The sequence below is a fragment of the Hyperolius riggenbachi genome, chromosome 11, assembly GCF_040937935.1.
Source record: "Hyperolius riggenbachi isolate aHypRig1 chromosome 11, aHypRig1.pri, whole genome shotgun sequence".
NCBI lineage: Eukaryota > Metazoa > Chordata > Amphibia > Anura > Hyperoliidae > Hyperolius > Hyperolius riggenbachi.
The window spans coordinates 14,264,884-14,279,225 of NC_090656.1; the positions used below are offsets into that span (position 1 = coordinate 14,264,884).

The 14,342-nt window shown below is 53.5% G+C and overlaps 1 protein-coding gene across 1 annotated transcript in view; it reads right to left on the reverse strand.

The window, feature by feature from the left end:
• Positions 1-8,233: 8,233 nt before the first annotated feature.
• TERF2 (telomeric repeat binding factor 2) overlaps positions 8,234-14,342 on the reverse strand; it is a 34,170-nt gene continuing 28,061 nt past the window's right edge. Inside the window, exons 8-10 of the mRNA XM_068261248.1 lie at positions 11,440-11,534; positions 9,119-9,159; positions 8,234-8,484 (exon numbers count right to left, since the gene is read on the reverse strand). Coding sequence (XP_068117349.1) covers positions 8,344-8,484; positions 9,119-9,159; positions 11,440-11,534 — 277 coding nt within the window. The 3' untranslated portion in view covers positions 8,234-8,343. The remainder of the gene's footprint in view (positions 8,485-9,118; positions 9,160-11,439; positions 11,535-14,342) is intronic.

Below are 14,342 nucleotides of genomic sequence, written 5' to 3' on the forward strand. Positions count from 1 at the left end.
AGGACCTGTCACTATACCGGCCACCCCAGCCTAGAGTGACTAACCATAAAGAGGACCTGTCACTATACCGGCCACCCCAGCCTAGAGCAACTAACCATAAAGAGGACCTGTCACTATACCGGCCACCCCAGCCTAGAGCAACTAACCATAAAGAGGACCTGTCACTATACCGGCCACCCCAGCCAAGACTGACTCACCATAAAGAGGACCTGTCACTATACCGGCCACCCCAGCCTACAGTGGCTAACCGTAAAGAGGACCTGTCACTGTACCGGCCACCCCAGCCTAGAGCAACTAACCATAAAGAGGACCTGTCACTGTACCGGCCACCCCAGCCTAGAGCAACTAACCATAAAGAGGACCTGTCACTGTACCGGCCACCCCAGCCTAGAGCAACTAACCATAAAGAGGACCTGTCACTATACCGGCCACCCCAGCCTAGAGCAACTAACCATAAAGAGGACCTGTCACTGTACCGGCCACCCCAGCCTAGAGCAACTAACCATAAAGAGGACCTGTCACTATACCGGCCACCCCAGCCTAGAGCGACTCACCATAAAGAGGACCTGTCACTATACCGGCCACCCCAGCCTAGAGTGACTAACCATTAAGAGGACCTGTCACTATACCGGCCACCCCAGCCTAGAGTGACTAACCATAAAGAGGACCTGTCACTATACCGGCCACCCCAGCCTAGAGCAACTAACCATAAAGAGGACCTGTCACTATACCGGCCACCCCAGCCTAGAGCAACTAACCATAAAGAGGACCGGTCACTATACCGGCCACCCCAGCCTAGAGCAACTCACCATAAAGAGGACCTGTTACTATACCGGCCACCCCGGCCAAGAGTGACTAACCATAAAGAGGACCTGTCACTATACCGGCCACCCCAGCCTAGAGCAACTCACCATAAAGAGGACCTGTCACTATACCGGCCACCCCAGCCTAGAGTGACTAACCATAAAGAGGACCTGTCACTATACCGGCCACCCCAGCCTAGAGCAACTAACCATAAAGAGGACCTGTCACTATACAGGCCACCCCAGCCTAGAGTGACTCACCATAAAGAGGACCTGTCTCTATACCAGCCACCCCAGCCTAGACTGGCTCACCATAAAGAGGACCTGTCTCTATACAGGCCACCCCAGACTAGAGCAACACACCATAAAGAGGGCCTGTCACTATACCAGCCACCCCAGCCTAGAGCAACAACTATAAAGAGGACCTGCTACTATACTGGCTGCCCCAGCCTAGAGCGACTAGCCATAAAGAGGACCTGTCTCTATACCGGCCACCCCAGCCTAGAGGAAGTCTCGCCATAAAGAGGACCTGTCTCTATACAGGCCACCCCAGGCCTAGAGCAATACACCATAGAGAACTTGTCACTATACTGGCTGCCCCAGCCTAGAGCAACTGACCATAAAGAGGACCTGTCACTGTACCGGCTGCCCCAGCCAAGAGCAACAATCCATAAAGAGGACCTGTCACTATACCGGCCACCCCAGCCAAACCAGACTCACCATAAAGAGGACCTGTCTCTATACTGGCCACCCCAGCCTAGAGCAGCACACCATAAAGAGGACCTGTCACTATACCGACAGCCGCAGCCTAGAGCAACAGAGCAAAAATAGGACCTAACACTATACCGGCCACCCCAGTGTAGACCAGCTCACTATAAAGAGGACCTGTCACTATACTTGCTGCCCACACCAAGACTGAGTTACCATAAAGATGAACTGACATTATACTGCCTGCCCCAGCCTAGACTGTCAGTATTCCAGCCACCCCAGCCAAGACTGACTGACCGACCATAAAGAAGACTGAAGGCGGCAGCTCAGTGCGGTGTAGCCCGGAGGGCGGCAGCTCAGAGCCGTGTAGCCCGGAGGGCGGCAGCTCGGTGCCGTGTAGCCTGAAGGGCGGCAGCTCGGTGCTGTGTAGCCTGCAGGGCGGGAGCTCGGTGCTGTGTAGCCTGCAAGGCGGCAGCTCGGTGCTGTGTAGCCTGCAGGGCGGCAGCTCAGTGCTGTGTAGCCTGCAGGGCGGCAGCTCAGTGCTGTGTAGCCTGCAGGGCGGAAGCTTAGTGCTGTGTAGCCTAGAGGGCGGTAGCTCAGTGCTGTGTAGCCTGCAGGGCGGCAGCTCAGTGCTGTGTAGCCTGCAGGGCGGCAGCTCAGTGCTGTGTAGCCTGGAGGGCGGCAGCTCAGTGCTGTGTAGCCTGCAGGGCGGAAGCTCAGTGCTGTGTAGCCTGGAGGGCGGTAGCTCAGTGCTGTGTAGCCTGCAGGGCGGCAGCTCAGTGCTGTGTAGCCTGCAGGGCGGCAGCTCAGTGCTGTGTAGCCTGCAGGGCGGCAGCTCAGTGCTGTGTAGCCTAGAGGGCGGTAGCTCAGTGCTGTGTAGCCTGCAGGGCGGCAGCTCAGTGCCGTGTAGCCTGGAGGGCGGTAGCTCATGTGCTGTGTAGCCTGGAGGGCGGTAGCTCAGTGCTGTGTAGCCTGGAGGGCGGTAGCTCAGTGCTGTGTAGCCTGGAGGGCGGTAGCTCAGTGCTGTGTAGCCTAGAGGGCGGTAGCTCAGTGCTGTGTAGCCTGCAGGGCGGCAGCTCAGTGCTGTGTAGCCTGGAGGGCGGTAGCTCATGTGCTGTGTAGCCTGGAGGGCGGTAGCTCAGTGCTGTGTAGCCTGGAGGGCGGTAGCTCAGTGCTGTGTAGCCTAGATTGCGGTAGCTCAGTGCTGTGTAGCCTGCAGGGTGGCAGCTCAGTGCTGTGTAGCCTGGAGGGCGGCAGCTCAGTGCTGTGTAGCCTGGAGGGCAGTAGCTCAGTGCTGTGTGGCCTACAGGGCGGCAGCTCAGTGCCGTGTGGCCTGCAGGGCGGCAGCTCAGTGCTGTGTAGCCTGCAGGGCGGCAGCTCAGTGCTGTGTAGCCTGGAGGGCGGTAGCTCAGTGCTGTGTAGCCTGGAGGGCGGCAGCTCAGTGCTGTGTAGCCTGCAGCTCAGTACTGCGTGGTCTGCAGCTCAGTGCGGTGTAGCCTGCAGGGTGGCAGTTCAGTGCTGTGTGGCCTACAGGGCGGCAGCTCAGTGCTGTGTAACCTGCAGGGCGGCAGCTCAGTGCTGTGTAGCCTAGAGGGCGGTAGCTCAGTGCTGTGTAGCCTGCAGGGCGGCAGCTCAGTGCTGTGTAGCCTGGAGGGTGGTAGCTCATGTGCTGTGTAGCCTGGAGGGCGGCAGCTCAGTGCTGTGTAGCCTGGAGAGCGGCAGCTCAGTGCTGTGTAACCTGGAGAGCGGCAGCTCAGTGCTGTGTAGCCTGCAGGGCGGCAGCTCAGTGCTGTGTAGCCTGGAGGGCGGTAGCTCAGTGCTGTGTTGCATGCAGGGCGGCAGCTCAGTGCTGTGTAGCCTGGAGGGCGGCAGCTCAGTGCTGTGTAGCTTGGAGAGCGGCAGCTCAGTGCTGTGTAGCCTGCAGGGCGGCAGCTCAGTGCTGTGTAGCCTGGAGGGCGGTAGCTCAGTGCTGCGTAGCCTGGAGGGCGGTAGCTCAGTGCTGTGTAGCCTGCAGGGCAGCAGCTCAGTGCTGTGTAGCCTGGAGGGCGGTAGCTCAGTGCTGCGTAGCCTGGAGGGCGGTAGCTCAGTGTTGTGTAGCCTGGAGGGCGGCAGCTCAGTGTTGTGTAGCCTGGAGGGCGGCAGCTCAGTGCTGCGTGGTCTGCAGCTCAGTGCTGTGTAGCCTGCAGGGTGGCAGTTCAGTGCTGTGTGGCCTACAGGGCGGCAGCTCAGTGCCGTGTAACCTGCAGGGCGGCAGCTCAGTGCTGTGTAGCCTAGAGGGCGGTAGCTCAGTGCTGTGTAGCCTGCAGGGCGGCAGCTCAGTGCTGTGTAGCCTGGAGGGCGGTAGCTCATGTGCTGTGTAGCCTGGAGGGCGGCAGCTCAGTGCTGTGTAGCCTGGAGAGCGGCAGCTCAGTGCTGTGTAGCCTGGAGAGCGGCAGCTCAGTGCTGTGTAGCCTGCAGGGCGGCAGCTCAGTGCTGTGTAGCCTGGAGGGCGGTAGCTCAGTGCTGTGTAGCCTGGAGGGCGGTAGCTCAGTGCTGTGTAGCCTGCAGGGCGGCAGCTCAGTGCTGTGTAGCCTGCAGGGCGGCAGCTCAGTGCTGTGTAGCCTGGAGGGCGGCAGCTCAGTGCTGTGTAGCCTGGAGAGCGGCAGCTCAGTGCTGTGTAGCCTGCAGGGCGGCAGCTCAGTGCTGTGTAGCCTGGAGGGAGGTAGCTCAGTGCTGTGTAGCCTGGAGAGCGGCAGCTCAGTGCTGTGTAGCCTGCAGGGCGGCAGCTCAGTGCTGTGTAGCCTGCAGGGCGGCAGCTCAGTGCCGTGTAGCCTGCAGGGCGGCAGCTCAGTGCCGTGTAGCCTGGAGGGCGGTAGCTCATGTGCCGTGTAGCCTGGAGGGCGGTAGCTCAGTGCTGTGTAGCCTGGAGGGCGGTAGCTCAGTGCTGTGTAGCCTAGAGGGCGGTAGCTCAGTGCTGTGTAGCCTAGAGGGCGGTAGCTCAGTGCTGTGTAGCCTGCAGGGCAGCAGCTAAGTGCTGTGTAGCCTGGAGGGTGGTAGCTCATGTGCTGTGTAGCCTGGAGGGCGGTAGCTCAGTGCTGTGTAGCCTGGAGGGCGGTAGCTCAGTGCTGTGTAGCCTAGAGGGCGGTAGCTCAGTGCTGTGTAGCCTAGAGGGCGGTAGCTCAGTGCTGTGTAGCCTGGAGGGCGGCAGCTCAGTGCTGTGTAGCCTGGAGGGCGGCAGCTCAGTGCTGTGTAGCCTGGAGGGCGGCAGCTCAGTGCCGTGTAGCCTACAGGGCGGCAGCTCAGTGCTGTGTAGCCTGGAGGGCGGCAGCTCGGTGCTGTGTAGCCTAGAGGGCAGAAGCTCAGTGCTGTGTGGTCTGCAGGGCAGCAGCTCATTGCTGTGTGGCCTACAGGGTGGCAGCTCAGGGCCGTGTAGTCTGCAGGGCAGCAGCTCAGTGCCGTGTGGCCTGCAGGGCAGCAGCTCAGTGCCGTGTGGCCTGCAGGGTAATAGTTCAGTGCTGTGTGGTTTGGAGGGTGGCAGCTCAATACTCTGTAGCCTGGACGGTGGTAGCTCAGTGCTGTGTAGCCTGGACGGTGGTAGCTCAGTGCTGTGTAGCCTGCAGCTCAGTACTGTGTGGTCTGCAGGGCAGCAGCTCAGTGATGTGTAGCCTGCAGGGCGGCAGCTCAGTGCCGTGTAGCCTGCAGGGCGGCAGCTCAGTGCTGTGTGGTCTGGAGGGTGGCAGCTCAGTGCCATGTGGTCTGGAGGGCGGCAGCTCAGTGCCATGTGGTCTGGAGGGCGGCAGCTCAGTGCTGTGTGGCCTTTTCAGAATATATGGCGGGTCATTAATCATAAAGGTTTTTTTTGGGGGGGGGGGGGGCCGGGGGGTTTAAAGGTGATCAGACCTTTTTACATTCCTTGTCTTTTCTCTTTTTTCCCTCTTGATCTGGTGGTAATTGTTCTTGTTGCTACTTGAACTCTCTCCTGGTGGACTGATTTATGTTCTTACTGTTAGAATCATATCTGTATAGGTTTTCCTTTTTTGTAATCTCTGTAATTTGATTTGCATGCCACTGTATGACTGATCATTTTTTGGAAATTTGGAAAACTTAAAAAAAAAAGATATTAAAAAAACAAAGAAGCTTTTTAGACTCCATTCAACCTGTGTCAGACCCAACCAGAGAACTATTGTATCCAAAATAGCAGGGCGGTACAAAAATCATCTGACTTCAACTCAGACTCCTCAGTTTATGAAACCACCGACTCCAACTCTGACTCCAGGTACCCAAAATGGCTCAGACTCCTCGGCTCCTTAGAGTAATACTTACCAGGGATGCGGATTTGGTACAAAAATCATCCAACTCCTCAGTTTATGAAACCACCAACTCCTTCTCCAGGTATCCAAAATTGCTCTCGACTCCACAGCCTTGCCGAATAGTAGATTTGTTTTACTGGTCCGAAGTACCACTGAAGTGCCCGCTGCCCCAGGATGGCACGCTACCAGATGAATGCCATCACTCCTGTCCATACAATCTGTGCAGGGCGGCAGCTCAGTGTGACCAGTGAAACGCACCGCTGCACTTAATCTGGCAGGGGGCAGATCGGCGATCCCCGGCCAATCAGCGGGCGGGGATTCACCGCCATGTGACAGATGACAGCCTGTCACAGGCTCACAGGACGTATAGCGTCCTGTGCAGCCCTGATCGCCAGGGGTGAGAGGGAGGGGGGGGGGGAATTTCTGCCGCTGAGGGGGGCTTTGAGGCTGCCCCTTCCCCCCCGCAACACCCAGGCAGGAGCGATCAGGCCCCCCCCCCCCTGCACATCATCCACATAGGGGGGGGAAAAAAGGGGAGCAATCTGATCGCTCTGCCTGCAACCTGATCTGTGCTGGGGGCTGCAGAGCCCACCCAGCACAGATCATAAAATAACACGCTGGTCCTTAAGGGGGGGTAAAGGCCTCAAGTGGTTAAAGGGAGTCTGAAGGAAAAAAAGAAAACCAGATACCTCAGCAGAGGGAGGGCTCTGGGTCCTATAGAGCCTTCCGGTCCCTCTCCTGGTCTCCGTGTTCCCCCACAAGCTTCCCTGTTAGCAGTCTCCAGGCATTCGGTCGGAGACCGCTCGCTTGTGCTCTGGCTGGGCTCCGGAAGCACTCAGGCTCCCGAAAACAGGCCATTCCGTACTGCAGACGCACGCACACACCCTCTCTCACGCGCCAGTACGGAGCTGCCAGTCTTCAGGAAGCCCAAATGCTTCCGAAGCCTCCCCATGGCGGGAGATTTAAGAGGAGGAGCCTGTGGGGGAACAAGGACACCGTGAAAGAGAACTGGAAGGCTCTGTAAGACCCAGAGCCTTCCCTCTCCTTAGGTAAGTATCTTTTTTTATTACTTATTTTTCACTATAGATTCACTTCCTTCAGTGTAGCCACGCCCCTGGCAGTCAATCACCATGCGGCTCATAATGCCCAGAGCCTGACCATCCGCAAGGCAATCCTGGGCAACCGCCTAGGGGCCTGGAGCGAGTCTAGGGGCCCGCGGATACTAGCTGTGCTAGCGGGGGGCAAAAACTGCTATCTTGCCTAGAGCTCCATTTAATCTTAATCCATTTCTGATGATGCCCGGTCACATGACAGGCAGAGCCGGGAGCCACAGGGCACTTGGCTGCATGGCACTGCAGAGTAGAGGAATGAAGAGGACCTGTCCCACCACCTGAAACAAGTAATATATAACGCTCTGCAAGTAAACGCAGCATTTGATCGCTGCCTTAGACCCCCGTACCTCCTCCCAATTTTGGGGGACACAGGAGCATATGTTACACCCCTGCTCTCCACTTTAATATAACGACCAATAAGACATGGGCAAAGGATGACGCATTCAGGCAATAAAACGATGAATGGTTATTGGATGATCTTGAACAAGTACAAAATCTTGATTTACAAAACATTCAGTTAAAACCTAAAACTAAAGTTTTTGCAACAGCAGAACAAGAAACTATGGGGGCGAGTTGGTTCTGATCACTGAAGTCCATTTTCCCCGACCCGTCCTCACAAAGACAAAGTTCCCAACAAAAACATGGTTCCTGGAGGATCTGTTGCCGAGTAACATGATGTCAGCATCGCACGAGTCGTAGATGGTAGTAAATTTGAATTAGTCCAGCTATGTTTTGATGTGACCCACGCAGGGGGGTTTCCTCGCTCTCACACAAAGTCCAGGCTGGATCGCATAACTTTTTTGGAATTTTAATCTCACGCCCTTTTTAAAGGGAATATGAAGGGGGTGGGATATGGAGGCAGACATATTTATTTCCTGTTAAACAATACCAGTTTATTTGGCAGCCTTGCAAATCTATTTGCCTGCAGTAGTGTCTGAATGCCACACCTGAAGCAAGCATGCAGCTAATCTTGCCTGACTTGGAAATCTATATGGCAGTTTCTGTAGGTCTCACACCTCGAGTCCCTTTTAAAGAGAAAACTCTGACCAAAAATGTAATTTTAGCCCAATCAGTAGCTGATATCCTCTTTTACATGAGAAATCTATTCCTTTTCACAAACAGACCATCAGGGGGCGCTGTATGGCTGATATTGTTGCGAAAAGGTCCCAGAAAAGTACGTACTTCTGCCAAAAACCATGCAGCAGCTACATCACCTGCCAACAGTAAAATGTTCACTGGAGTTCCTCTTTAAGTTGGAATGAGGTCTGGAGACTCTGGCCAGAGTTGCAGTTAAACCGTGAAAGGAAGTCAAGCGAGAACCTGAAATATGACTCTTTAAGAGTAGAACTGAATAAACGAGTGTGCCCAGCACACAGATAAGCTGAGGGGGAGGAGCTCCGAGCCTCAGAGTCACAACCAGTGAATGCTTCTTCATGGTTCTCCACCTGTCCCTTTATGTGGACGGACGTGCGATGCTGAAATGGGAACTTCTTCAGGATGGCCGCCCATGTTGCCCTCACCATAGATCTTCACCCCCTGTTTAATCCATTCAGATTCTTGCGTTGTCCATATCTGAAAGGTAACAAAAGACAAGAGATCAGCAACACGTGGCAGAGCTAGAGAAGTCCTGTGTTATTAAACGATTACCCAAAGTGACATGTGACATGATGAGATAGATGTGTATGTACAATGCCTAGCACACAAATAACTAGGCTGTGTTCCTTTTTTCTTTCTCTGCCTGAAAGAGTTAAATATCAGGTATATAAGTGGCTGACTCAGTCCTGACTCAGACAGGAAGTGACTACAGTGTGACCCTCACTGATAAGAAATTCCCTTTTTTATCTCTATCTTGTTCTCAGAAGCCATTTTCTGCTAGGAAAGTGTTTTATAGTTTGGAATTTATCAGTGAGGGTCACACTGTAGTCACTTCCTGTCTGAGTCGGGACTGAGTCAGCCACTTACATACCTGATCTTTTTTTCTTTCTCTGCCTGAAAGAGTTAAATAACACAGCATAGTTATTAGTGTGCTAGGCATTGTACATACACGTCTATCTCATCATGTCACTTCGGGTATCCTTTAACTGCGTTATACCAGCCTGCCGTATACTGGCCCGTATGATATGTTGTAATTATACAGCATTACAAATATTAAAGAAATAGATTTTTTTTACACAAATATCCAACACCTTCCTACAGTGTATCTCACCTGTCTCTTTACTGGCTTGCTCTTCCTTTTTGACTGTTGTCCTGTTTAACAAAATAACAAACACGGTTTAGAAGTAATTGTGTCACCCGGAGTAAAGCAGCAGACATAAGTTTACAAGTCAGATACCTGCCTAAGACATCATTACTGCTGCCATTTAGCTTCATCTCCCCCCCCCCCCCCCCCCCATAAGTAATGCCGTCACATTAGCAGGTCTAGCCGTTTATAGTTTATGGACCTAAGTAGATGTTACGGAAATCTGCCCTCATGCAGGAATTACAGCACTGAACTGATTGGCTATCCCAGTCTTCAGGTGGCCAATCAACCATCCGATTCGATTATTATAATCGAATTGGATGAACATCTGTGCTACCAATTGCATACCCGACAGACAAAGCAACCATTTGGGGACGAATATGGGTTGAATTGTCGATCGCACATGCTGCAAGATGTCGGGCCGAAGTTGATTGTTCGGGGTGTGCGACGGCCAAATTCGGAATGAGCGAAGAAAACAACGAAACCCCCCGCAATGTATAAATGTGCCTGCCTACCCCCCCCCCCCCCCCCCCCCCCCCCCCCGGTGTGTGCATTTATATATTACCTGTCATGTAGCAGCCTCCGTGCGGCGTCCCGTCCATCTCTCCGGGTTCTAACAGCCGCATACACGCTGGCGGCGCATAGCATCTGACATCAGCGTGTATGCGGCAGTATGCTAAAATTGGCCAGTCATCTGCAGATAAAAACTGGATGTGTGTGCAGAACCTAAAGCCTGGCATACACTTTCAACTATGATTGGCCAATCACTGACCAATTTTACCTCCTTCATGTAGTAGAAGGGTCTACAGATATTGAATACTATGAGCAGATTTTGTAGCTACATGGGAGGTGGTACAATTGGTCAGTGATTGGCCAATCGAAATTGGCTTCATGTACCAAGCTTTAGTCTACTCTACCTCATTCCCAGGTCTAGGAATATGGAGACCCCCAGCATCAGGATGCCCGGCTGTGGGGGGGGCTGGAGGTGTATGGAGACCCCCAGCATCACAATGCCTGGCTGTGGGGGGCTAGGAGGAGGTATATGGAGACCCCCGGGATCAGGATGCCTGGATGTGGGGGGCCTGGAGGAGGTATATGGAGACCCCCAGCATCAGGCTGCCCGGCTGTTGGGGGCCTGGAGGAGGTATACTGGAGACCTCCAGCATCAGGCTGCCCGGCTGTGGGGGGCCTGGAGAAGGTGTATGGAGACCCCCCAGCATCAGGATGCCCGGCTGTGGGGGGGCCCTGGAGGAGGTGTATGGAGACCCCCCAGCATCAGGCATGCCCGGCTGTGGGGGGGCCTGGAGGAGGTATATGGAGACCCCCAGCATCAGGATGCCCGGCTGTGGGGGGCCTGGAGGAGGTATATGGAGACCCCCAGCATCAGGATGCATGGCTGTGGAGGGCCTGGAGAAGGTGTTTGGAGACCCCCAGCATCAGGTTGCCCGGCTGTGGGGGGCCTGGAGGAGGTATAGGGAGACCCCCAGCATCAGGATGCCAGGCTGTGGGGGGCCTGGAGGAGGTATATGGAGACCCCCAGCATCAGGATGCCTGGCTGTGGGGGGCCTGGAGGAGGTATAGGGAGCCCCCCAGCATCAGGATGCCTGGCTGTGGGGGGGAGGGGGAGGAGGTATAGGGAGCCCCCCAGCATCAGGATGCCTGGCTGTGGGGGGCCTGGAGGAGGTGTATGGAGACCCCCAGCATCAGGTTGCCCGGCTGTGGGGGGCCTGGAGAAGGTATATGGAGACCCCAGGATCAGGATGCCCGGCTGTGGGAGGCCTGGAGGAGGTGTATGGAGACCCCCAGCATCAGGATGCCCGGCTGTGGGAGGCCTGGAGGAGGTATATTGAGACCCCCAGCATCAGGATGCCAGGCTGTGGGGGGGGGGGGGGGGGAGGTATAGGGAGACCCCCAGCATCAGGATGCCCGGCTGTGGGGGGGAGGAGGTGTATGGAGACCCCCAGCATCAGGTTGCCCGGCTGTGGGGGGGGGGGGGGGGGGGAGGTATATGGAGACCCCGGGATCAGGATGCCCGGCTGTGGGGGGGAGGGGGAGGAGGTGTATGGAGACCCCCAGCATCAGGTTGCCCGGCTGTGGGGGGGAGGTATATGGAGACCCCGGGATCAGGATGCCCGGCTGTGGGGAGGTCCTGGAGAAGGTATATAGAGACCCCCAGCATCAGGATGCCAGGCTGTGGGGGGCCTGGAGGTGTATGGAGACCCCGGGATCAGGATGCCCGGCTGTGGGGAGGTCCTGGAGGCATCACTGAAAAGCTGTAATGAACTTACTGTCCTCTCCAAAAAGCTTGTCCTCATCGCTCCACCTTTCCTGCACCTCGTCCTCACTGGAAATCTCTGTGGTCTGCTCCTCCGATTCAGATCTTCTGCAGAGGAATGAAGAGTTCAGAGATTAGAATGGACGGCGCTCATCAAGAATAAAGCCAGATTTAAAAGGGAAGCTACACATTTGCTTGGGAAGGTTTTCTGTTCAGATCTTTAGCGGAGCACGATGGTCACAGCTTGCTGGGTCAGCCTGCCAGCTCCTACACATATATAGGATTACTAACATGTAGGAAGTGCAACTCATAATTTAGCGTTACTACTTCCAAAGTTAAAGAGACTGTATTAAGAAAAAAAAACTCCCCTGGGGGGTACTTAGCTCGGTAGGGGGAAGCCTCAGGGTCCCAATGAGGATTCCCCCTCCCCTGTAGCTGCAGGCAATCCAGCGCTGGCTCCCCCGAAGTGTCCCGCAATCCTCCCCCGACAAGCCTGACTAGTTGGGATATATTTACCTCTCTGGGATCCAGCGCATGCGCAGTAGCGGATCTCCGTTCGGGCTACGCGGAATTAGCCGAGCCCAATCATATCCGCTCTACTGTGCAGGCACAAAAGGACTCGCGCCTGCGCAGTAGAGCAGACCTATTGGGTTCGGCTATCTCCACCTTAACCCGAAAGGAGATCCGCTACTGCGTCTGAGCAGGATCCCGGAAGGTAAATACTTACATCGCCGTACCTCGGGGGGCTGCAGCTGGACAACGGAGGGACAGAGAAGAATGGGGAAAGCCTCGTTAGGACCCTGAGGATTCCCCCTCCTGAGGCAAGTACCCCCCAGGGGACTTTTTTTTTTTAATTACAGAATTTCTTTAACCTCCTTGCCGGTTTAACCTGCGCAGGAGGATTTCTCAGGCCCAGCTGGGCCGATTTGCATAATTTTTTTTTGTTACAAGCAGCTAGCACTTTGCTAGCTGTTTTTAACATCCGCTCGCCGCCGCTATCCGCAACTTCACGCCCCCCCCCCCCTTCCAGACCCCTTGCGCAGCCTGGCCAATCAGGGCCAGGCAGCGCTGAGGGGTGGCCCGGGATTCCCGATGACGTCATCCTGGGAGAGGGTAAGGATGTTTAAAACAGTCTATATACATATATGTATATATAAGCATAACGGGTTAATGGACGGGGGAGTTCCTTTTTTGTGAAAGGGAATATATAATTGGGGGAGGGGGGGGGGGCGGTATAAAACAGTACGGACAGAGGTATGAGATGTATGAGGGAGTTAACACTGTAAAGCTAGCTTAGGAGTGCGAGGAAGAGGAAGGGAGGGGGGGTACCTCTGTCCGTACTGTTTTATACCACCCCCCTCCCCCAATTATATATTCCCTTTCACAAAAAAGGACTCCTCCGTCCATTAACCCATTATGCTTATATATACATATGTGTCTTTTATCACCATATTTCTGCTACACTGTTATACTTGCCTTTGCACTTGCCTGAGACTATATACCAATTGTGCCTCTTGTCCCTAGTTGTGTACTCCATTTGTCATTGCCTGAGGAAGCGGGTTTTGCCCGCGAAACGCGTTGCGACTACCCCTCGGAGTGTACCAATAAATTTATGTTGTTCAAAAAATACACCGCTTGTTGTGTCTGCATGTAGGAGGTAGGTCAACCACTGTCCACCACTGCCTCCTAAGCAATTTAAAAAAATTTTAACTACTGTTTTTACTCTTTTGGCGCCTCTGTTCTCGCCACGGTATAGGTCTGTCACAAATCCGCCATGCGCACGCCACCCCCTTCTGGCCTCGTCCTCCTCCGGCTCTCGGCAGTGTCTCTACACATGCGCAGTGCAAAAAAGCACTGACAGGGACGGACTTACTGACAGGGACACTTACCGTATATATAGAGATTCTTGTGAAAATATATATACAAAAATTACATATAAGAAGGATATGATCAGGATGCCAATTCCTAAAATATCTGCTAATATTTTCTTATGATGACCATCAAAAATAATACATACCAATATCTAGAAGTCTTATTTCTTAGCAGGGCAAGAGCATAAAGCATTCGGTTCCCTAGCATCTATCTTTGCAGTGTTTGGGACGTAGATAATCGTCTACTGCGGCGGGTGTCTGCCGCTCGCTGCCGTGCGGGTACTCGTCACTACCCGTTAGATGGGAGATAAATGAATGGGAACTGTGTGTCAATATCACCGGCATCAATGAAGGTAGTAACAGATCCACGCATTACGTCCTGTTTGCGTACTAATAGTACGCTAACAGGAAATAATGTGCAAGGTCATCTTGCCGCCAAATAGTAAAATTACACCTACATACAATTTTCATAAAAATCCATATATTACATATAAAATTAACCCCTTACCTCCAACACTCTCTCATAATTACCCAAATAAAACTTTAGCATAAAAAACAAAAACAGACAATTAAAAAAAATACATAGTTACCTTAGGGACTGAACTTTAATATGTATGTCAAGAGGGTATATTACTGTTCATTTTGAAAATATGGGCTTTTAATTAGTGATGGACGCAAAACTGAAAAAATGCACCTTTTTTTCCCAAATAAAATATTGTCACCGTACATTGTGCAGTCCATGTTTACCATACGTAAACAGAAGACAGATAAAAGTGGACCTGAACTCTTGCACAGGACAGAAGGAAAACAGAGAGAACTGCACCCTGTATGTATTTAGAGGGTTTTGCCTGTCTAATTACCCCTCATTAGTGTCTAATCAAAAGTTGTAATTTGATCCTCCCCTGTGTCACATGACTGCCTATGGCAGAGATGGCAGATAAGCCCATTTAAAAGCACAGGATGTTAACAATATGTCTGCTTCCATGAATCAGGACGTAGAACCTGTGCATATTTATTTTAGGATTTGTATCGGCTGTAACATAGA